The sequence below is a fragment of the Geospiza fortis genome, unplaced genomic scaffold (assembly GCF_000277835.1).
Source record: "Geospiza fortis unplaced genomic scaffold, GeoFor_1.0 scaffold29, whole genome shotgun sequence".
Classification (NCBI taxonomy): domain Eukaryota; kingdom Metazoa; phylum Chordata; class Aves; order Passeriformes; family Thraupidae; genus Geospiza; species Geospiza fortis.
In genome coordinates this window covers 4357518-4372274 of record NW_005054349.1, presented here as the reverse complement: position 1 = coordinate 4372274, position 14757 = coordinate 4357518, and the positions used below count along the sequence as shown (strand labels likewise).

Sequence of the window (14757 nt, the reverse complement as noted above, 5' to 3'; positions counted from 1 at the left end):
TGCCATGGGGACACAGGCTGTTTACAGAGGAGGAGCTCCCTGGCCCAGCTTTTTGACTTTGAGTTGCACATTTATCCCCTCACAGCCCCTGCTCTGCTCTGCTGCTGCAAAGGAGGGTCTGGAAATAAACCCCTGGATAAACCAGCCCTCCTGCCCTAAAGAAATCAAAGAGTTCTCCTCTGACCCTCCCTGGCCACATCCCCTTAGCTGTAGGGGTGCTGATCCAAAGGACACTTCCAAATGCATAAATATGAACATTTTTACCTAATTCACAAAAACCTGGGGAGCTTTTTACACTGGGTTTCTAAATATACCTAAAGCACAGTGTTAAGGCCAAGCTTAACACTAAGACTCAGAAATACATCCCAAGTTTTTCTACTGTTTTTCATTGTTTTGACAGTTGTGAACATTTATGAACCCGTCCATAATAAGTTAAAGCAATTTTCCTGTTTTTTAGGATGGAAGGGCCCCCATTGACCCAATCCATGTCCATGGGTCTTTCCTGAGGTGTTAATTCAGGTTTTTCCTGCAGCATGTGGCCCCTCCTGCCTGCACACCAGGAATATCCTGAAATCACTGAGGAGAAACCCTTCCAGGGGCATTCCCAGCTCTCCCTGGCAGGACACACCAAGCTCCCAAGCCTGTGCTGCAGGCAGGGAGGATAAAGCACATTTTGTGTGCTGCAGTGTCTGCCAGCCCAGCTGAAGTGACACCAGCCCAGAGCTTTGATGTCCCCGAGTTCTGCTGCTCCATCAGACCCTCAGGAACACTGGGACTCAAATATTTTTGGTTTCAGACTCAGCTTGAGGAAAGAGTCTCTAAATAACTGCCAAACATTCACATTCCCCTTCTTAGACACACTTTTTAAGATAGGAGGGGAAGGAACTGATTCAAATTTCAAATAGGAAAACCTCTTATGCAAATACAATGTATTTTAGTCCAATTTTAAGTGCATTTAAAAAAAGTTTTGTCACAGTGTTTCAGAACAAAGTAGGCAGAAACTCCTCCTTGGTTTTATTCCATTGTTATATCAAATGACAAAATTCAGGCAGGTTGGAGAGCTGAGTCTCTTGGGCACCATCTCTCCAAACCATTTCTACTGAAGGTTTGAGGGTTTTTTCCTGCTGTGTTTTAGAATTTTTAGTACATTTTTAAAGCTCAAATAGGAAGGACTTTTAACACACCCAACTGAAGCTGTCACCTAGTGAAAAGCACAAGTGCTGGACAACAACCTCAACATTAATTAAGGAGATATTAATTGGTGGAAAAGGAAAGGTAAACATACCACATTATCAGTGGAAACTGGATGCTGGTCATCATCTTTGTGGCCAATTTCTTCATTTTGAAGAGCTTCATTTGTCTCTTCTGCAGAAATAAATTGGTTTTGTCAGATTTCATTCCAATTTTATGCTGAAGGACCATTAATGGTGTTTACCACTAAATGTCACAGCTGCTAAATCCAACAGCAAAGTCATGGTATCAATGTCTAATCATAAACAGAATATCTGCCTTATTAAAAAGACATCTTGTCACAAGCATTTCAGGCCAACATCAAACCAAATGCCCCCTGAAACAACAACAAAACTCTCAGTTATTCTCTGCACCAAAACCTTCCCATTTTTAGGTTCAGGTTGGAATATTCAAAGGTGATGCAGAGTTTCACACCAGAGATGTGAAGAAGTTGGGTTTTTTTAAATGAAAATTAATTCCTACATGAAAAATCCTGCATTCCCTGGAATTCTGGGGTACATATCTAAATCCTACTTGCCCCTTGCAGACATTGATGGGTTTTGAACCAAAAACTGATCAGATTATGGCAAATGCTTATCCCCAGTAAACCTAAAGTGCTTTTTTATGTATAAACACTTGAAAACAGAGCAGATTTTACCCTGGTATTTCAACCACAAAGCATGAGGTGATTCCACTAACCTTAAAGGCCAAAGAGAACACAAAACCCAAAGAAAGGTAAGTCTATTAACCCCTAAAATTGAAGTTTGTTTCTCATATTTACTTGACTTCTGCATATTAAAACATAAATCTATGATCCCTATTAAATATAAAGAGGAAAGGAGGGAAGGGGCAGCAAGGTTCAGGTGACTCCAGGGTCTGTCACCTCCACACAAACACAGGGATAACAGAATTTCCCTGGGATTACCAAAAACAGGGAAATGTTTAGGCCAGACCATAGAGAGCCAGTTCATGGTTTTAAACAACTTTTAAGTTAAAAATCTCCGCACTGAGCAAATTTGATGGGGAATTGTTTCAAATGAACTCAGTGTGCCACCAGTCACAGCTCCATAGGACAGTTTGTGCCAGGAGCACATGGGATCAGAGGCAGCAAGGAAGGGTGGAGGTCACAGGGTGAGGTCACTCCTCAGGGACATCCCAGGGCACCAGGAACTCTGTAACCCTGGCAGTCACCCCTTGCATTCAACAGCTGAAGGAAGCAGCTCCCTACAGCATTCCCAACTCCTTAAATATTCATCCTGAGCTCACAGAACCAGCACAGCACTAATGGCCTCCACCTACACACTGTGGATTCAATTAACACACAATTAAAAAAGCTGAGGCAATATGAGAGCTTTAATGATCCATTTTGCATCACAGCACAGCTTATTTTTTCATACTTACGCACTACATTTTAAAAGCAGAAGCCATCAACTTTAATCACTCTAATCAGGTGACCAAAAATTGCTTTTGTCTGTCTTTCAGAGTGGTTTTCTGCTGTCGTGGTTTTGGTTTTTCAATAAATTAGGACCAAAAGTTATAGTTCTCAAACACTGGAACAATTCCCTATCTGGGATTGAACATAACCCACGAGTATTGGGGGAAATTTTTCCAGGAAGTTCAAACCCAGCTGAGCTGCAGCAGTGGAACCTCCTCCTTTGAGCTGGAGAAATGAACAGAAATAACTGTTGTGGGAGAATAAAGGAATGAAGGTGGGGTTCCTGGATGCTGTGGAAATCCTGTTGTTTCCTTGCATTTCCTTAGGCTTTGACACCAATAATGCTCCCAAGTGTTCAGCCTCACCTTGCCTGATGAAAGCCTGGCTCAACCAACACGGAGTTACTCCTCACCTGAACTGCAGACACTTCACACTCTTCCCTGTCACTGTTTCCTCTCAAGCAGATCTGACTTAAATCAGCTCCTTCCACACCTCAGGCAAATCAAAGGCTGAGATTCCTCATCTCACTTGGCTCTCAATCACTTGACCCATTTCTTTGTCATCTTATTCCCTCTACACTCGAGTATGACAAAGCTCCCAAACTCATTCCCAGCTGCCTCCGTTCCCCTGGCTCTTCCCTTCTGACTGTTCTGAGGACGTGACAGGACCCAGCCTGGCACACTGAGCTGCAGAGCAGCAGGCCCAAGGTCAGACTCTCTTGTAGCTTGGAGAGCAAAGGCTCCATTGATCTCCTCCAGGCAGAAGCACTGGGAGCAATTAGTGAGCGGGGGATGCGCTGGGCTCATGGACAGGAGGGGCAGGGAGACATCGATCCCATGGGCTCCTGGGGGTAAAAGGGAATTCAGCTGAAGGCATTTCCCACTCCATATCCTGCAGTTTACTGAGGACACCCCCTGTGTGTGCAGTTCCAAGGCTCCTGGGCTGTGCCCTGCTCCTGGCTTTGATCTGCTGGTTGTGTTTGACTGTCAGACAGAGCAGCAGGAGGCCTGGGCAGCTCCTTGTTCCAGCCTGAGCTGAGGGGTTCCCTGCCAGGAGAAACGGGAATGCACACTCCCAGCAGCTCTGCTCAGTCCCAGCAGCAGCTCCAGCCCCACCAGTGCCTGGGGTGGCTCAGGATCACAGGGATGGAACTGTGGAATCATGGGTTGGGATGGGGGGGACATTAAAGCTCATCCAGTGCCACCCCAGCCATGGGCAGGGACACCTTCCACTGTCCCAGGGTGCTCCAAGCCCCATCCAACCTGCCCTTGGGCACCTCCAGGGATGGGTGTCAAATGGAATGGCCAGTCCAGCTGGCTGGGGAGAACTGAGCAGCTGGCAGAGAGCATTTTCTAAATCTGGCTCTCAATTGCACCAGCAGAACGTGAACTCTTGACTTTGTTTCAGATGAATCTGGCAGAAATGGGGCTCTTATGATCAAAGGTTTCTCCAATCTTTGTACAACAAACCCAACAAAACTCAGAGACACAGAGGCAGAAGAAAGAGACCAAGCAGTACCTTCAGCCCAGGCGGGGTGGAGCACTTGTGACTCTGTCAGACGTTTTTGAATGTGTACAACAGAATCCAAAGCATGCACACTGCACAAAATTGAAAATATAGGCACAGTAGTAACTGCATTCCAAATACCTTGTGAGCTTCCTTCAGATAAGCAGATTGATACTTCATCATTCCTATCATTATCATCCCCCACTTCAGCAGCAGTTTCCTCTCCTGGATTAAGTGCTGATTTAGAAACAAATTCAGATTGATCAGAGAAATCAGCAGGACCTCCTCTAGGGGGTGGGACCTCAATCCCCATTAAACGATATTTCCGTCTTCGATTCCCAATCCAAGTCTTGTAAGAGAAATAAACATGAATGATATCAGAAACTATGACAAAAGCAACAGGCCCCCAACCAAGTGACATCAGCACATCTGGCCTACAGGAGCAAGGGTGCAGCCAGCAGCTCAGGGAGCTGAGTGTTCCCCAGTATTTCACCCTCCTGAGGCTGCTGCCCCAAATCCTGTTCAGCTTCCCAAGGGAAACAGGAAGGTGTACAGCAAAAGGAAAAGAAGCAATAGGCACAAGTGGCAGCAAGAGAATTGAGAATATAAAAGAAAAAATACATGTAAGGCAAAAGGACAGTTTGTCCAGAGAAGCTTTGGTAGCTCCAGCCTTGGAGATATTCAACATTTTACCAGACAACATCCTGAGAAACCTGTTTTGATTCCAAAGTAAATCCTGCTCCAGATAAAGAGCAGGATTAGGTGACTTTGTAAGGTCTCTGCCCCCCTAAATTATTCAACAAATTTAGCATAAGATCTTTGATTCAGGTTCTCCTATTCTGCAACTTCCATAAGGGGACTGAAGCATCTGATGACCCAAACACCTCTCCTGTTCTAGGATTTCCTACAGCACAGAGGGAGCTGGCCAAGGTGACAGATCCACAGCACTCCCCTTGCAGGACAGAAGGAACCTGGAAGGACAAAGCTCAGAGCAGCTCATCCTTCAGTCCCCTTTGGCTGTAAAACAGAGCTTTAGGAAAAGTGGTTTGCAGTGAGTGCAGAGGAGCACACTGGGAACAGTCTGGGAGATGAAACCAGCCCAGGGAACCTGGAAACCTTGCCATGGTGGGATGGAGATGGATGCTTAAAGTTCATCTTACATCAATAAAATTGAATTTCAAAGGAGAAAGAAAAAGAAGAAAAACTCATATTCTAAATTCTCCAAGTGGATCTACACACCTGGTCATTAATTTGCCTTCTCTGATGAAGAAACATTTACACAAAAAATTATGAAAGAATCAGAGTTTACCATGATGTAACAAGAATTGTCTGCAACTCTTCACCTCCTGAGGCTCTCCTGTCCCTTGTGTCACTCAGTCTTTCAACTTCTCATCTCAGCTCTGCTCAACAGCCCCTGGACCCCAGACCCTCCATTCCACCAAATCAGTTCTCCACTGGCAACCAAAAATCCTTCCCAGAGCCAGGAATTCACTTCTTCACCAACTGCTCCTCCCACTCTCCTGGGGCTGGCTCTCATCCCCCTTCCCACCACCCACCCCCCCAGAAACAGGAGCAGCAGCTCCTGGGTTTGAAAACATGACCAGGCCATGGCAAAATGCACATCCTTTCCATGAGGCCTCTGTTCCAAATGAGGATCCCAAAACATTAAAATATTTTAGGATTTTTTTTTAAAGACACACTAATCATCACTCTGGCCTTATTTCAGAAATACCTGCCCTGTTCCTCTTCCTCTCAGGGTTCTGAGAAAGGTGAATAAAAAACTTTTTGCTTATAATACCTTGATTACCAAAGAGAAAAAGTAAAGGAATATTAACAGCAGTCCCAAGTACTAAACACAGTTTCATGCTGTGCCAGCCTTGGAAAAAAAAAAAACCAAACCTTTTAAAGCTGCATCTCTAACAAGCTAAAAGATAACATGCTGAACACTATTTTTAGCAAATCTTTTTTGCTGGCTGGTATTTGCTTTCCCAGCTTGCTGATTTTCCTCTTTGAAGAATGCACAACAGGTATGCAGAGAACTACCTGGATCATTTTTTTTCTATTACCTACAGTTTGGGGAAAAACAAATTAAAGAAAACCCCTACACAAGCAGCCCTTTGAGATCTGGGTCTCTTTTTTCCAAGCAGTATATTGCCATTCTTTAAATTTTCCCATCATCTTGTGATTTTAACAAACAGTGCTAGCAATATTTAAAATTCAATCTATCTCTTTTTTAGTAAAGAAGGCACTTGGGAAAGGCAGATCTTTTCACAGACTTTTCAAAGCAGAAAATCTTTCATTCAACATACTGAGAATGTCAGAGAAGATGAACATGTTTTGATAGTGTCTCAAATTAAATGGGGAAGAGAAGGTTCCACATCCTGTGTGCTGTGCTGAACAGAGAACATTCTGGAACAGCAAAACAGTGAGGGCAAGAGCAAACTTGAATTGCCATGTGGGAAATCAGCTTGAGAGTTCTATCCCTAAAAGACATTCTTATCCCTTATCCCTAAAACACATCCTTAAACCCTCCCAGCAAGGTCTGTGAGTGTGTGGGATCATTTGTGGTCTGCTCTGGTGCAGGTGAGGCTGAGCCTCCTGGGGTGTCCTGGTCCCTGCCCCAGGACAGAAACATTCCAGCAGGAGGGAAGCTTTGCACAGAACTGCCCAGTGACAGCCCTGGTGTGCTGTGGGGATGTCCCCAAGGGAACAAACCAAGGGGGTCACTGTGCTGCCCAGCAGGAGCTGCCAGGGGGAACAGCTTCACCTTCAGAGAGCAAAGGGAAATCCTTGGAAAACAAGGAGCAGCTTTGCTCTCCACAGAGAAAAGAGTGATTCTCTTCAGCCTCCAAAAGTGCAATTGGGTTTTTTAGAATTCCTGTGCCCACCAAAAGAAATAACCAGATTGGTGTTCAGCCCTGAAAGCAGCTTTGGGACCATGTGGATGCACCAAGGCAGAGGTCTCCACAGCAGGAGAGCTTCACTGAGGGCTCAGCCCTGCTTCTGCAGCACTGCCAGGAATTCAGGAAACAGGTGCAAAAAGAGGATGAAGCCTGGAAGGAATAACCCCAATTGTCACAAGGGAAAGGAAGGCTCCTGTCCTTGTCTGACTGTGAACAATGGGGCCATTATTGAGGCTGGGATGGGAAAAGAGACCCCAGAGGTGCTGCTGAGTGTCTGCTCATCCAGGACACAGTGACACCACACCCCAGCCTCTGGAGGAGAGGATGTGCAGATTCAGGGAGCCAGGTCATCTCCAGCACACCTGTGCCTCCCTCAGCCACCTACAGCAACCATCAAACTGAGCTGACCCAAATTTCTCCATCACACCTCCACCTGCCCTCAAGACAGTCTTGTAACATATTTTTTTTCTATTTTGGAGCATTTCCTTTCATACAATTTTCCCTATAAGCATGAATGAGAAGTATTTTCCCTGTATCTTTAGAAAAGCCCTTTTTTGGTATCTTATTAGCAATGTAAATAGTACCTTTCAGTCTTCTAGGATCTCCCTCAAAAATGTAACACTTTAACTTAAAATCTTCCTCAAGAGAATGTCAAACAGCTCCTAGTGCTGCTTCTGCTGCTGATCAATAAGACCCTGACCTGAGGGCTTTTACTAAATATAGACTGCAGAAAGAGCAGGAGAGCACTTCCCAACATGGTCATTCATTATGTAATACGTGAAATCTATTTCAAGCTTCCTCATGAAATTTTTAAAGCCTTTCATCTGTCCTATTTTTGCTCCTGCGACAAGATAAGGGAAGGCTCTGGATTTCTTACCCGAACTATTTCACAGTCAACATTTAATTCTGCAGCCACAGCTTCAATTTTCTCTCTGCAGACTGAGCCCAGGCTGGTCATGCCATTGTCCCAGTATTTCTTTAGGGTAGCTAAGTCTCGGTCACTAAATTGTGTGCGGTCCTGTAACTGCAAGATAAAAAAAATACTGTTAGATTGGAAAAGAATCTGCTTATCCTGAGCATTCATGTCCACAGGTCTCCCACACAGTAACACACACGTTCTACTGACTCCATGGCTCTTCTTCTAAGTCTCCCTTAAGAATTTGAGGGTTTTTTGATTTCTTTTTTTTTTATCCAGGGCATTTCAGAGTTCCCTGGGATTTGCTGTAAAGGCAGTGGCAGCATTAACACAAGTTTAAGGCACTTCAGCTTTGTTTCAACTCCACCTGATTTCTTTGGTAATTTGTTTTATCTCATTCTATAAGGCCTTACTGAAAATAACTTTTTTTCCCCCTTGTGCTGTTTACTCTCTCCACCCAATTTATGCAAATTACTCCTTAAAGGCTTTTCAAGTTTCTCACCCTCCCCCCTAAAAGTTCTTTTATCTTACTGCAAACTACAACACATGCATAATTCAAAGGATTCTGACTTCCTAAAGGGAATACTTTAATGTTTATGTGGTGAGCTTGAGTTTAAATTGGTTCCACTGTTTATCTGCGAGTTCCCAAACTCTTTGTCTACATTTATCAAAACATGTGATAGTGGATCAGTGATAAAAGGAGTAACACTGAAAAAGAATTCCTAAACATCTCACCACTGTTTGCACTGGTGTGAGCAGAAAAAGTATTTCTCTGGTAGAGCTTCCAAGCTTTAACAAAAGCTTTTCACACAGAATTTTATCTAAAATCTACAGTTTCATTACACCAACCCATGTTTTGCACTTTTCCTGCTACTCAGAGGACCAGCACTGAGGAGCCCCAGTGCTCTGCCAAGTGAGCAGCAGCTCTGTGGGATCTCAGAGATCCTGAAGGATCATCATTTACACACCCTGCTCTCAACAGCTGCACCAGCATCATGGGATCAGTGTCACTCCTTAAGCTCAGCAGATGTAAATGACACTTGAGCATGGCCAAATCTCAGCTCCAGATTAGCTGCCTCCGTGTAACACGCTGTGCCATGGGCCTTATCAGCACTTTCTTAGGGAAATCACAAACTACCTTCAATTACAGGATCATCCCCTTGACATGGATCATACCCAAGTTTGACTCCTGCATTATAAACTGCTTAAAAATTACATAAAGACTTTTGTCAGAAAATAAAGGATAGAATTTCTACATTGTACATGTAACTAAGCTTCCATCAATTTAGTTAATAACCTTCTCATGCTTAATAAAATCAGAGGAAATGAAGGACCAAGAGGAAAACCTCAGAGCCCTACAAATATCATAATATTCATCATTATAGGAGAAAATATTAAAAGATAATATTGGAAAGCTTCATATTTATGACAATACTTATAGGTGAAGGCAAGCCAGTAATTAAATTCTTATTTTAAATTCTTATTTTTTACGTCATTAAGCTCTGAATACAATTCTCATTTCCTCTCCTCAGGCAGCCAGCTTGCTGATTCAAGGCTTGGCTTTGACAGTGCTGGCTGTTGGCTGAATCCTTTACATTTCCCACTTCTGCTGGCCACAGTTGAAGCAGCAGAGGCTTTGTCCAGCAGAATCCAGCCTATGCATTCCCAAGGAAAAGCAAATTGAATCAGCAGCTGTGCCACGCAGGGTTAAGCCCGGCTTATCCCCGACCTCCCAAGTGGAACAACACCATCCTTGGAGGAGATGACCCAGTTTATCAGAGACATTCCTGGCTCTTTGCCAGCCCCTCATCCCCCACGGTGCAGCAATTTCTGTGGTGCAAATCCGGTGTCTATAATTGGGGTGAGTAATTGCACGGGGTGGAGTGTCCTCATCCTGCCTTTGCTCAGAGCCTGCGCTTCCACATCGGCTCTCATGCAGCACTTGAAAATGTTTCAGGCCACGTGCACAAAAGCTATCCACAAATTTCAGATTATTAATCAAAGACATGCTAAAAAATGGAAGAACTTGAGGTTTTATACATAACTAGCATTTATGCTGCAGCTGAGCACTGTGTGTGGTGTTCATTTCAATTGCAGTGAAATCATATTAAATCAACATTCAGTTCTCATACTTGGTGATGAAATGGGCTGAGGTAATGGCTATTTTTAGCAAACAAACCTCTCACAAACAAATTTGCCATGCCTTTGATCCCTGTCACTGCTTCTCTGTTATATTTTGGGAGGAATGGGAAGATCAGAAGCGCTCAAAGTATTCAAGGTATGAACAAATCCCAGGTTCCTCTGTACAAGCACAGTGCATTTTGCCTTATTCACCTTTCCCAGTGACACCAGCATGGAGCTCTCTGAACCCTGACACTAATTAATACCTGTTTTCTTCAGAGGATTATCAATTCCCAGCTCAGGATCTTATTTGTATGCATTAACAGAGATTTCTGAATCATTCCATTACGTTTCTCCTTTCCCATCTACATCTTTTAATATCATTCTTGCTTTTCAGTTTATTATTTCTTGAATTACCACATACAAATTCTGAAGGTCTGCATTTTCCCTTAACACACCAAGATATTTAACCTCATTAAAGCTGTTCCAGATTACACATTCCTCCAGCCTGAGATTTCAGCTTCAGGTTTCACCAGTGCCACAAAGCTGCCCCCTGTCAGTGACAGCCACGCTGAGCTCAGGCTGGACACTGCTGCTCACACACAGCTGCACAAACTCAGGCACAAAGGTGTCTGAAGGCACCCTTCCACTCCTCCTGCTCACACACTGCTAGTTTGCTGCAGCAGAGACTTTTTGCATCTTTCCCCACCGGCTGGGTATGAAGTTTGCTCTGATGGAAGCAAAGGTGATAAATATTTCACTGTACCCCATTGTGAGAAGAGCTGTAACTGCTTCAGCATGCAGCCAGAATTACAGATATTGTTAATATCTGTTTCTAAATCAAACTCAACTGAAAAGATTAAAAAAACAAAAATATATATCAATGCAATGAACAGTCTAGCAAACAAATTACACTCTGAGCCCCACTCATCTCACTCTGATTTCCAAACCAACCCTCAAACCACACAAATGACAACTCACCCTTCTGGAGATTTTGAGCTGATCTGTGAAATAGTGAATGTTCAGCCTCAAAGTAAACTGATTATTTAAATTTTTAATTATGATTCTTACTTGACCTATTAATGTCTTTCTCACATTGCACCAGAAAGTCCTGCAGCTCCTGTTCAGGCAGGATGCATTCCCTGCCTGCAGGCTCCCAGCAGACAACAAGCCAGGGTGATTTGTGGCACTGAGCTGCAGCACATCACACAATAAAAAATCACCAGACCTGTCCCCCTTTGCATTCCTTCAGCACTGCTGGGGGACAAGGAGGTGCTGCTCCCTGCCAGAAGGCCAGGCCATGCTATGGATGGATTACCAATGTAGAAATACCTTGAGATATGTATTTAAATACCTCAGAGCAGGAGGAAACCCTTCAGTCAGAATTGCAAGTGGCACAGAGCAGGAGCAAGCCCAGGGTTCCATGCAGAGAGCTCCAGTGGGCTCACCTCACTGCAGAGCCTGGCTGGCTCACTCAGACACACTCCCACTGACGTGACTGAACCACGGCTCTCTCCCCTCCTGGGGGAGCAGAGGAAGGTGCAGAGAACTCCCCAAGTTCCTCCTGGAATAGTTTTAAAACAAAAGGCAGAGCTGAGGTGCCCTCTGACTGCAGGAGCTTTAATTAATCTCCGCCAGGGCTCTCTGAAGCTGCTCTGAGGTTTTTGCTCTCAGCTCGTGTCAGTTCTCCTGAGCCTTGCACACCCCAGGCCAAGGAGGAGCTTTCTTTAGGGTTGTTCTGATGTGTCTGCCCCAAAAGATCCAGCTGTGCTCCCATGCCCAGAACAGCTGGGGCAGCTGTCACACCTCAGCCCCTCCACCTGCCCCAAGTGTGCCTGCACTCCTGTGACAGAGTTTTATTCAAATGGCCAATGTGCAAACAGTGATGCAAAAATCAAAATCTAGCACTCTGCACCCATTTCAGGTCTTTCCTGCCCCCAAATACAACAGTCTGAGAGCCCAGACACCCCAAAGTGAAGCTCGGGGCAGACAGGCTCCCCCTCCCTCCCCCAAAATGGAACTTCACCACTAAAGCCCAGCTTACCCAGAGCCACCACCTGTGTGACAAATGCTCTCCAGAGCACACCAGCACCTTTAAATCTACCCCAAACACAGCCCATCCTGCTCAGACCTCAGCTGACACAGAACTGAAGCACAGTCAGTACACTCAAGACCTAAGGACAGAAGTGAAGATATTTCCTCCCTTTTAATTCTCCTTAACTGGTACCTTCACTGCTATTTTTGAATCCTTGTTATCCTTCCACCACCCTGTGAAAAACCAAAAATCAATGCACTCATAAAGGCCACTGCACATGCACCAGGACAGAACACAGAACTCTGTCATTTCCAAAGACACTCTCATGAGTTACTGAGAGGGAGATATTTCTAGACTAATATTCATTAACAATCAGGATTACATCATCCTACAGCAGAGCTGAGCAGACAAGAAAGAGTTTCTGCAGAACTGCACAGCTTTTATTTCTCTCCTGATACAGTTGAAGGACAGGGCAAGGGAAACAAAACATCAAGGCAGAAGATTAAAAATTCAGAGCATCTAAAAGACAATCTTCTCCATTTTAACCAAAATACAGATTAGCCCTTTTCCTGTTTGAATGGCAGTAATTGCCATAATGGCACTTCTACAACTCTATCCATTCTATTTCTGTTCCCTCACACTTTTTATTCAAAAGAATTTCACAGTTGAAATCAAAGTTTCTAGGAAGTAGGAGCTTTTTCTCCTTTGCTTGTCTTCCCCCTGTGTGTACACAGCAGTTTCAGAGTTCCAAGTCCTCCACTTGCCCCCTGAAGGAGGCTGATTCTGCACTCAGACTGGGAAAGTGCATCCACAAATCTGGACACAGATGTTGTCAAACAGATTGTATTAACCAAAGGGTTTTATGCATTTCATTGATTAAAAAGACAAATGAGTAAAGGTCTAAGGAAAAAGAATTCTCTAATTACCATCCTTAATGGTCTCTCACTGCAGGGAAGACATTGAGAGGTTGGGGATAGAGAAGGGAATGGAGCTTGGGCAGGGTCTGGAGCCTCAGGAGAGGCTGAGGGAGCTGGGGAGGCTCAGGGGGCACCTTGTGGCTCTGCACAGCTCCTGACAGGAGGGGACAGCCGGGGGAGGCTCTGCTCCCAGGGAACAGGGACAGGAGGAGAGGGAACAGCCTCAGGCTGGGCCAGGGCAGGCTCAGGAAATCAGGATATCAGGAAATAAAAGCATTGGAACAGGTTGCCCAGGGCAAGGGTGGAATCACCATCCCTGGAAGTGTTCAAAAAAACATGTGGATGTGGCCCTTGGGGACACAGTTTAGTGGTGACCATGCTGATTCTGGGCTGACTCAATGATCTTAAAGGTATTTTCAAACCTCAGGGATTCTATGATTAATGAACAGGCACCTCCACATCCTTGAAAGTTTAAGTTTTACTCCAGTAATGTCTTCTACTGCTGGGGTCAGGTATCCAGCATGACCACAATGACCAACAAACCCCCCAGTGCTGCAGGCAGGGGCCAAAATCACCCCACTCCCAGCCCTGTGCTCCCACTGCCAAATCTGAACTGGCTCTGGCACACACCTGACCCCAGAACAGCACTGAACTCTAAAAACAACCTCAGCAGCAGAATTTGTACCTGTCAGGTCACACACCCGACCTGGATTACCTTACAACTGGATATTGGCTAAAACTTCCCCATTTAGCTGTGAAACTCTACCCAGGACACTCTCCAGCTCCTTGGTGAGATGCTCTAAAAGGTCATTAAGTGATAGAGGGAATGAGCCTTCCAGAAAAGAGCTGCATTTTAAAAAGCCTCCTCAAGAGAATTAGCACTTAGGAAAGAAAGAAGATGGATTGAGCACAACAGGATTTGTACAAAAGTACCAGTTCCTCTGGGAGATGCTCTTATAAAGTGCTCTCTGTACAAAAAGAAGTAAGTCATTGTACCAAACTCTGCAGAAATGGGAAGTGCTTCAGCTGAGACCTAGAAAAAGTCTGAGAGAAAACACCATCGATGTGATGGTCCTCAGATTCCGACTCACACAGGAAACACTGCCACACTTACACTTTCTGAAGACTGAAGAACTGAAAATAATAAAGGAAAAAGACGGGCCGGTCGCGTGCGGGTCGTGTGCTTTGCAGCCCTTTCTTCCCCAAAGACCCAAACTGCTTTAATTAGAAATGCTCTTCAAGCACAAGGTTTGGATGCAACCAGTGAGACTCACATTTCAGAAGGACCATCAATGGTCTGATAAAGACACAGCACTTTCAAGCAGGCTGCTGGGACTGAGGAGGATATTTGAAACCTGTTGACGTGCAGTTGTAGCAGAAGTGCAAAATGCAATGTAATGCAGTAGAAGTGGAAAATGAAATGCTGTTAGACAAGGCTGCTCCCCAAATTGGCTCTGCCTGGATCCAGCTGCCCTGCAGCACAGCCTTCTCCCTTTCTCCTCACTGCCCTCTGCTCAGGACCAAGGCAAACCTGGGGCATGTAAACTCCTGTAAGACACAAAGCGGCTGATGGGCAGCAAATGCAGCCTCGCCAAAGCGGCTGCCCATGGCCCCTCCCAGCGCTGCCGCCATCCCCACCTTTGCCATGCCGCTGGTCCGTGGTGTCCCGGCTAGCGCGGTTCCAGGCCCTGGTT

At 45.0% G+C, this 14757-nt stretch overlaps 1 protein-coding gene across 1 annotated transcript in view; it reads right to left on the bottom strand.

Annotated features, from left to right (window-relative positions):
* The window catches only part of HDX (highly divergent homeobox), a 31094-nt gene that overhangs the window by 3350 nt on the left and 12987 nt on the right, over window positions 1-14757 (bottom strand). Inside the window, 3 exon segments of the mRNA XM_031058826.1 lie at window positions 1286-1365; window positions 4313-4520; window positions 7952-8098. Coding sequence (XP_030914686.1) covers window positions 1286-1365; window positions 4313-4520; window positions 7952-8098 — 435 coding nt within the window.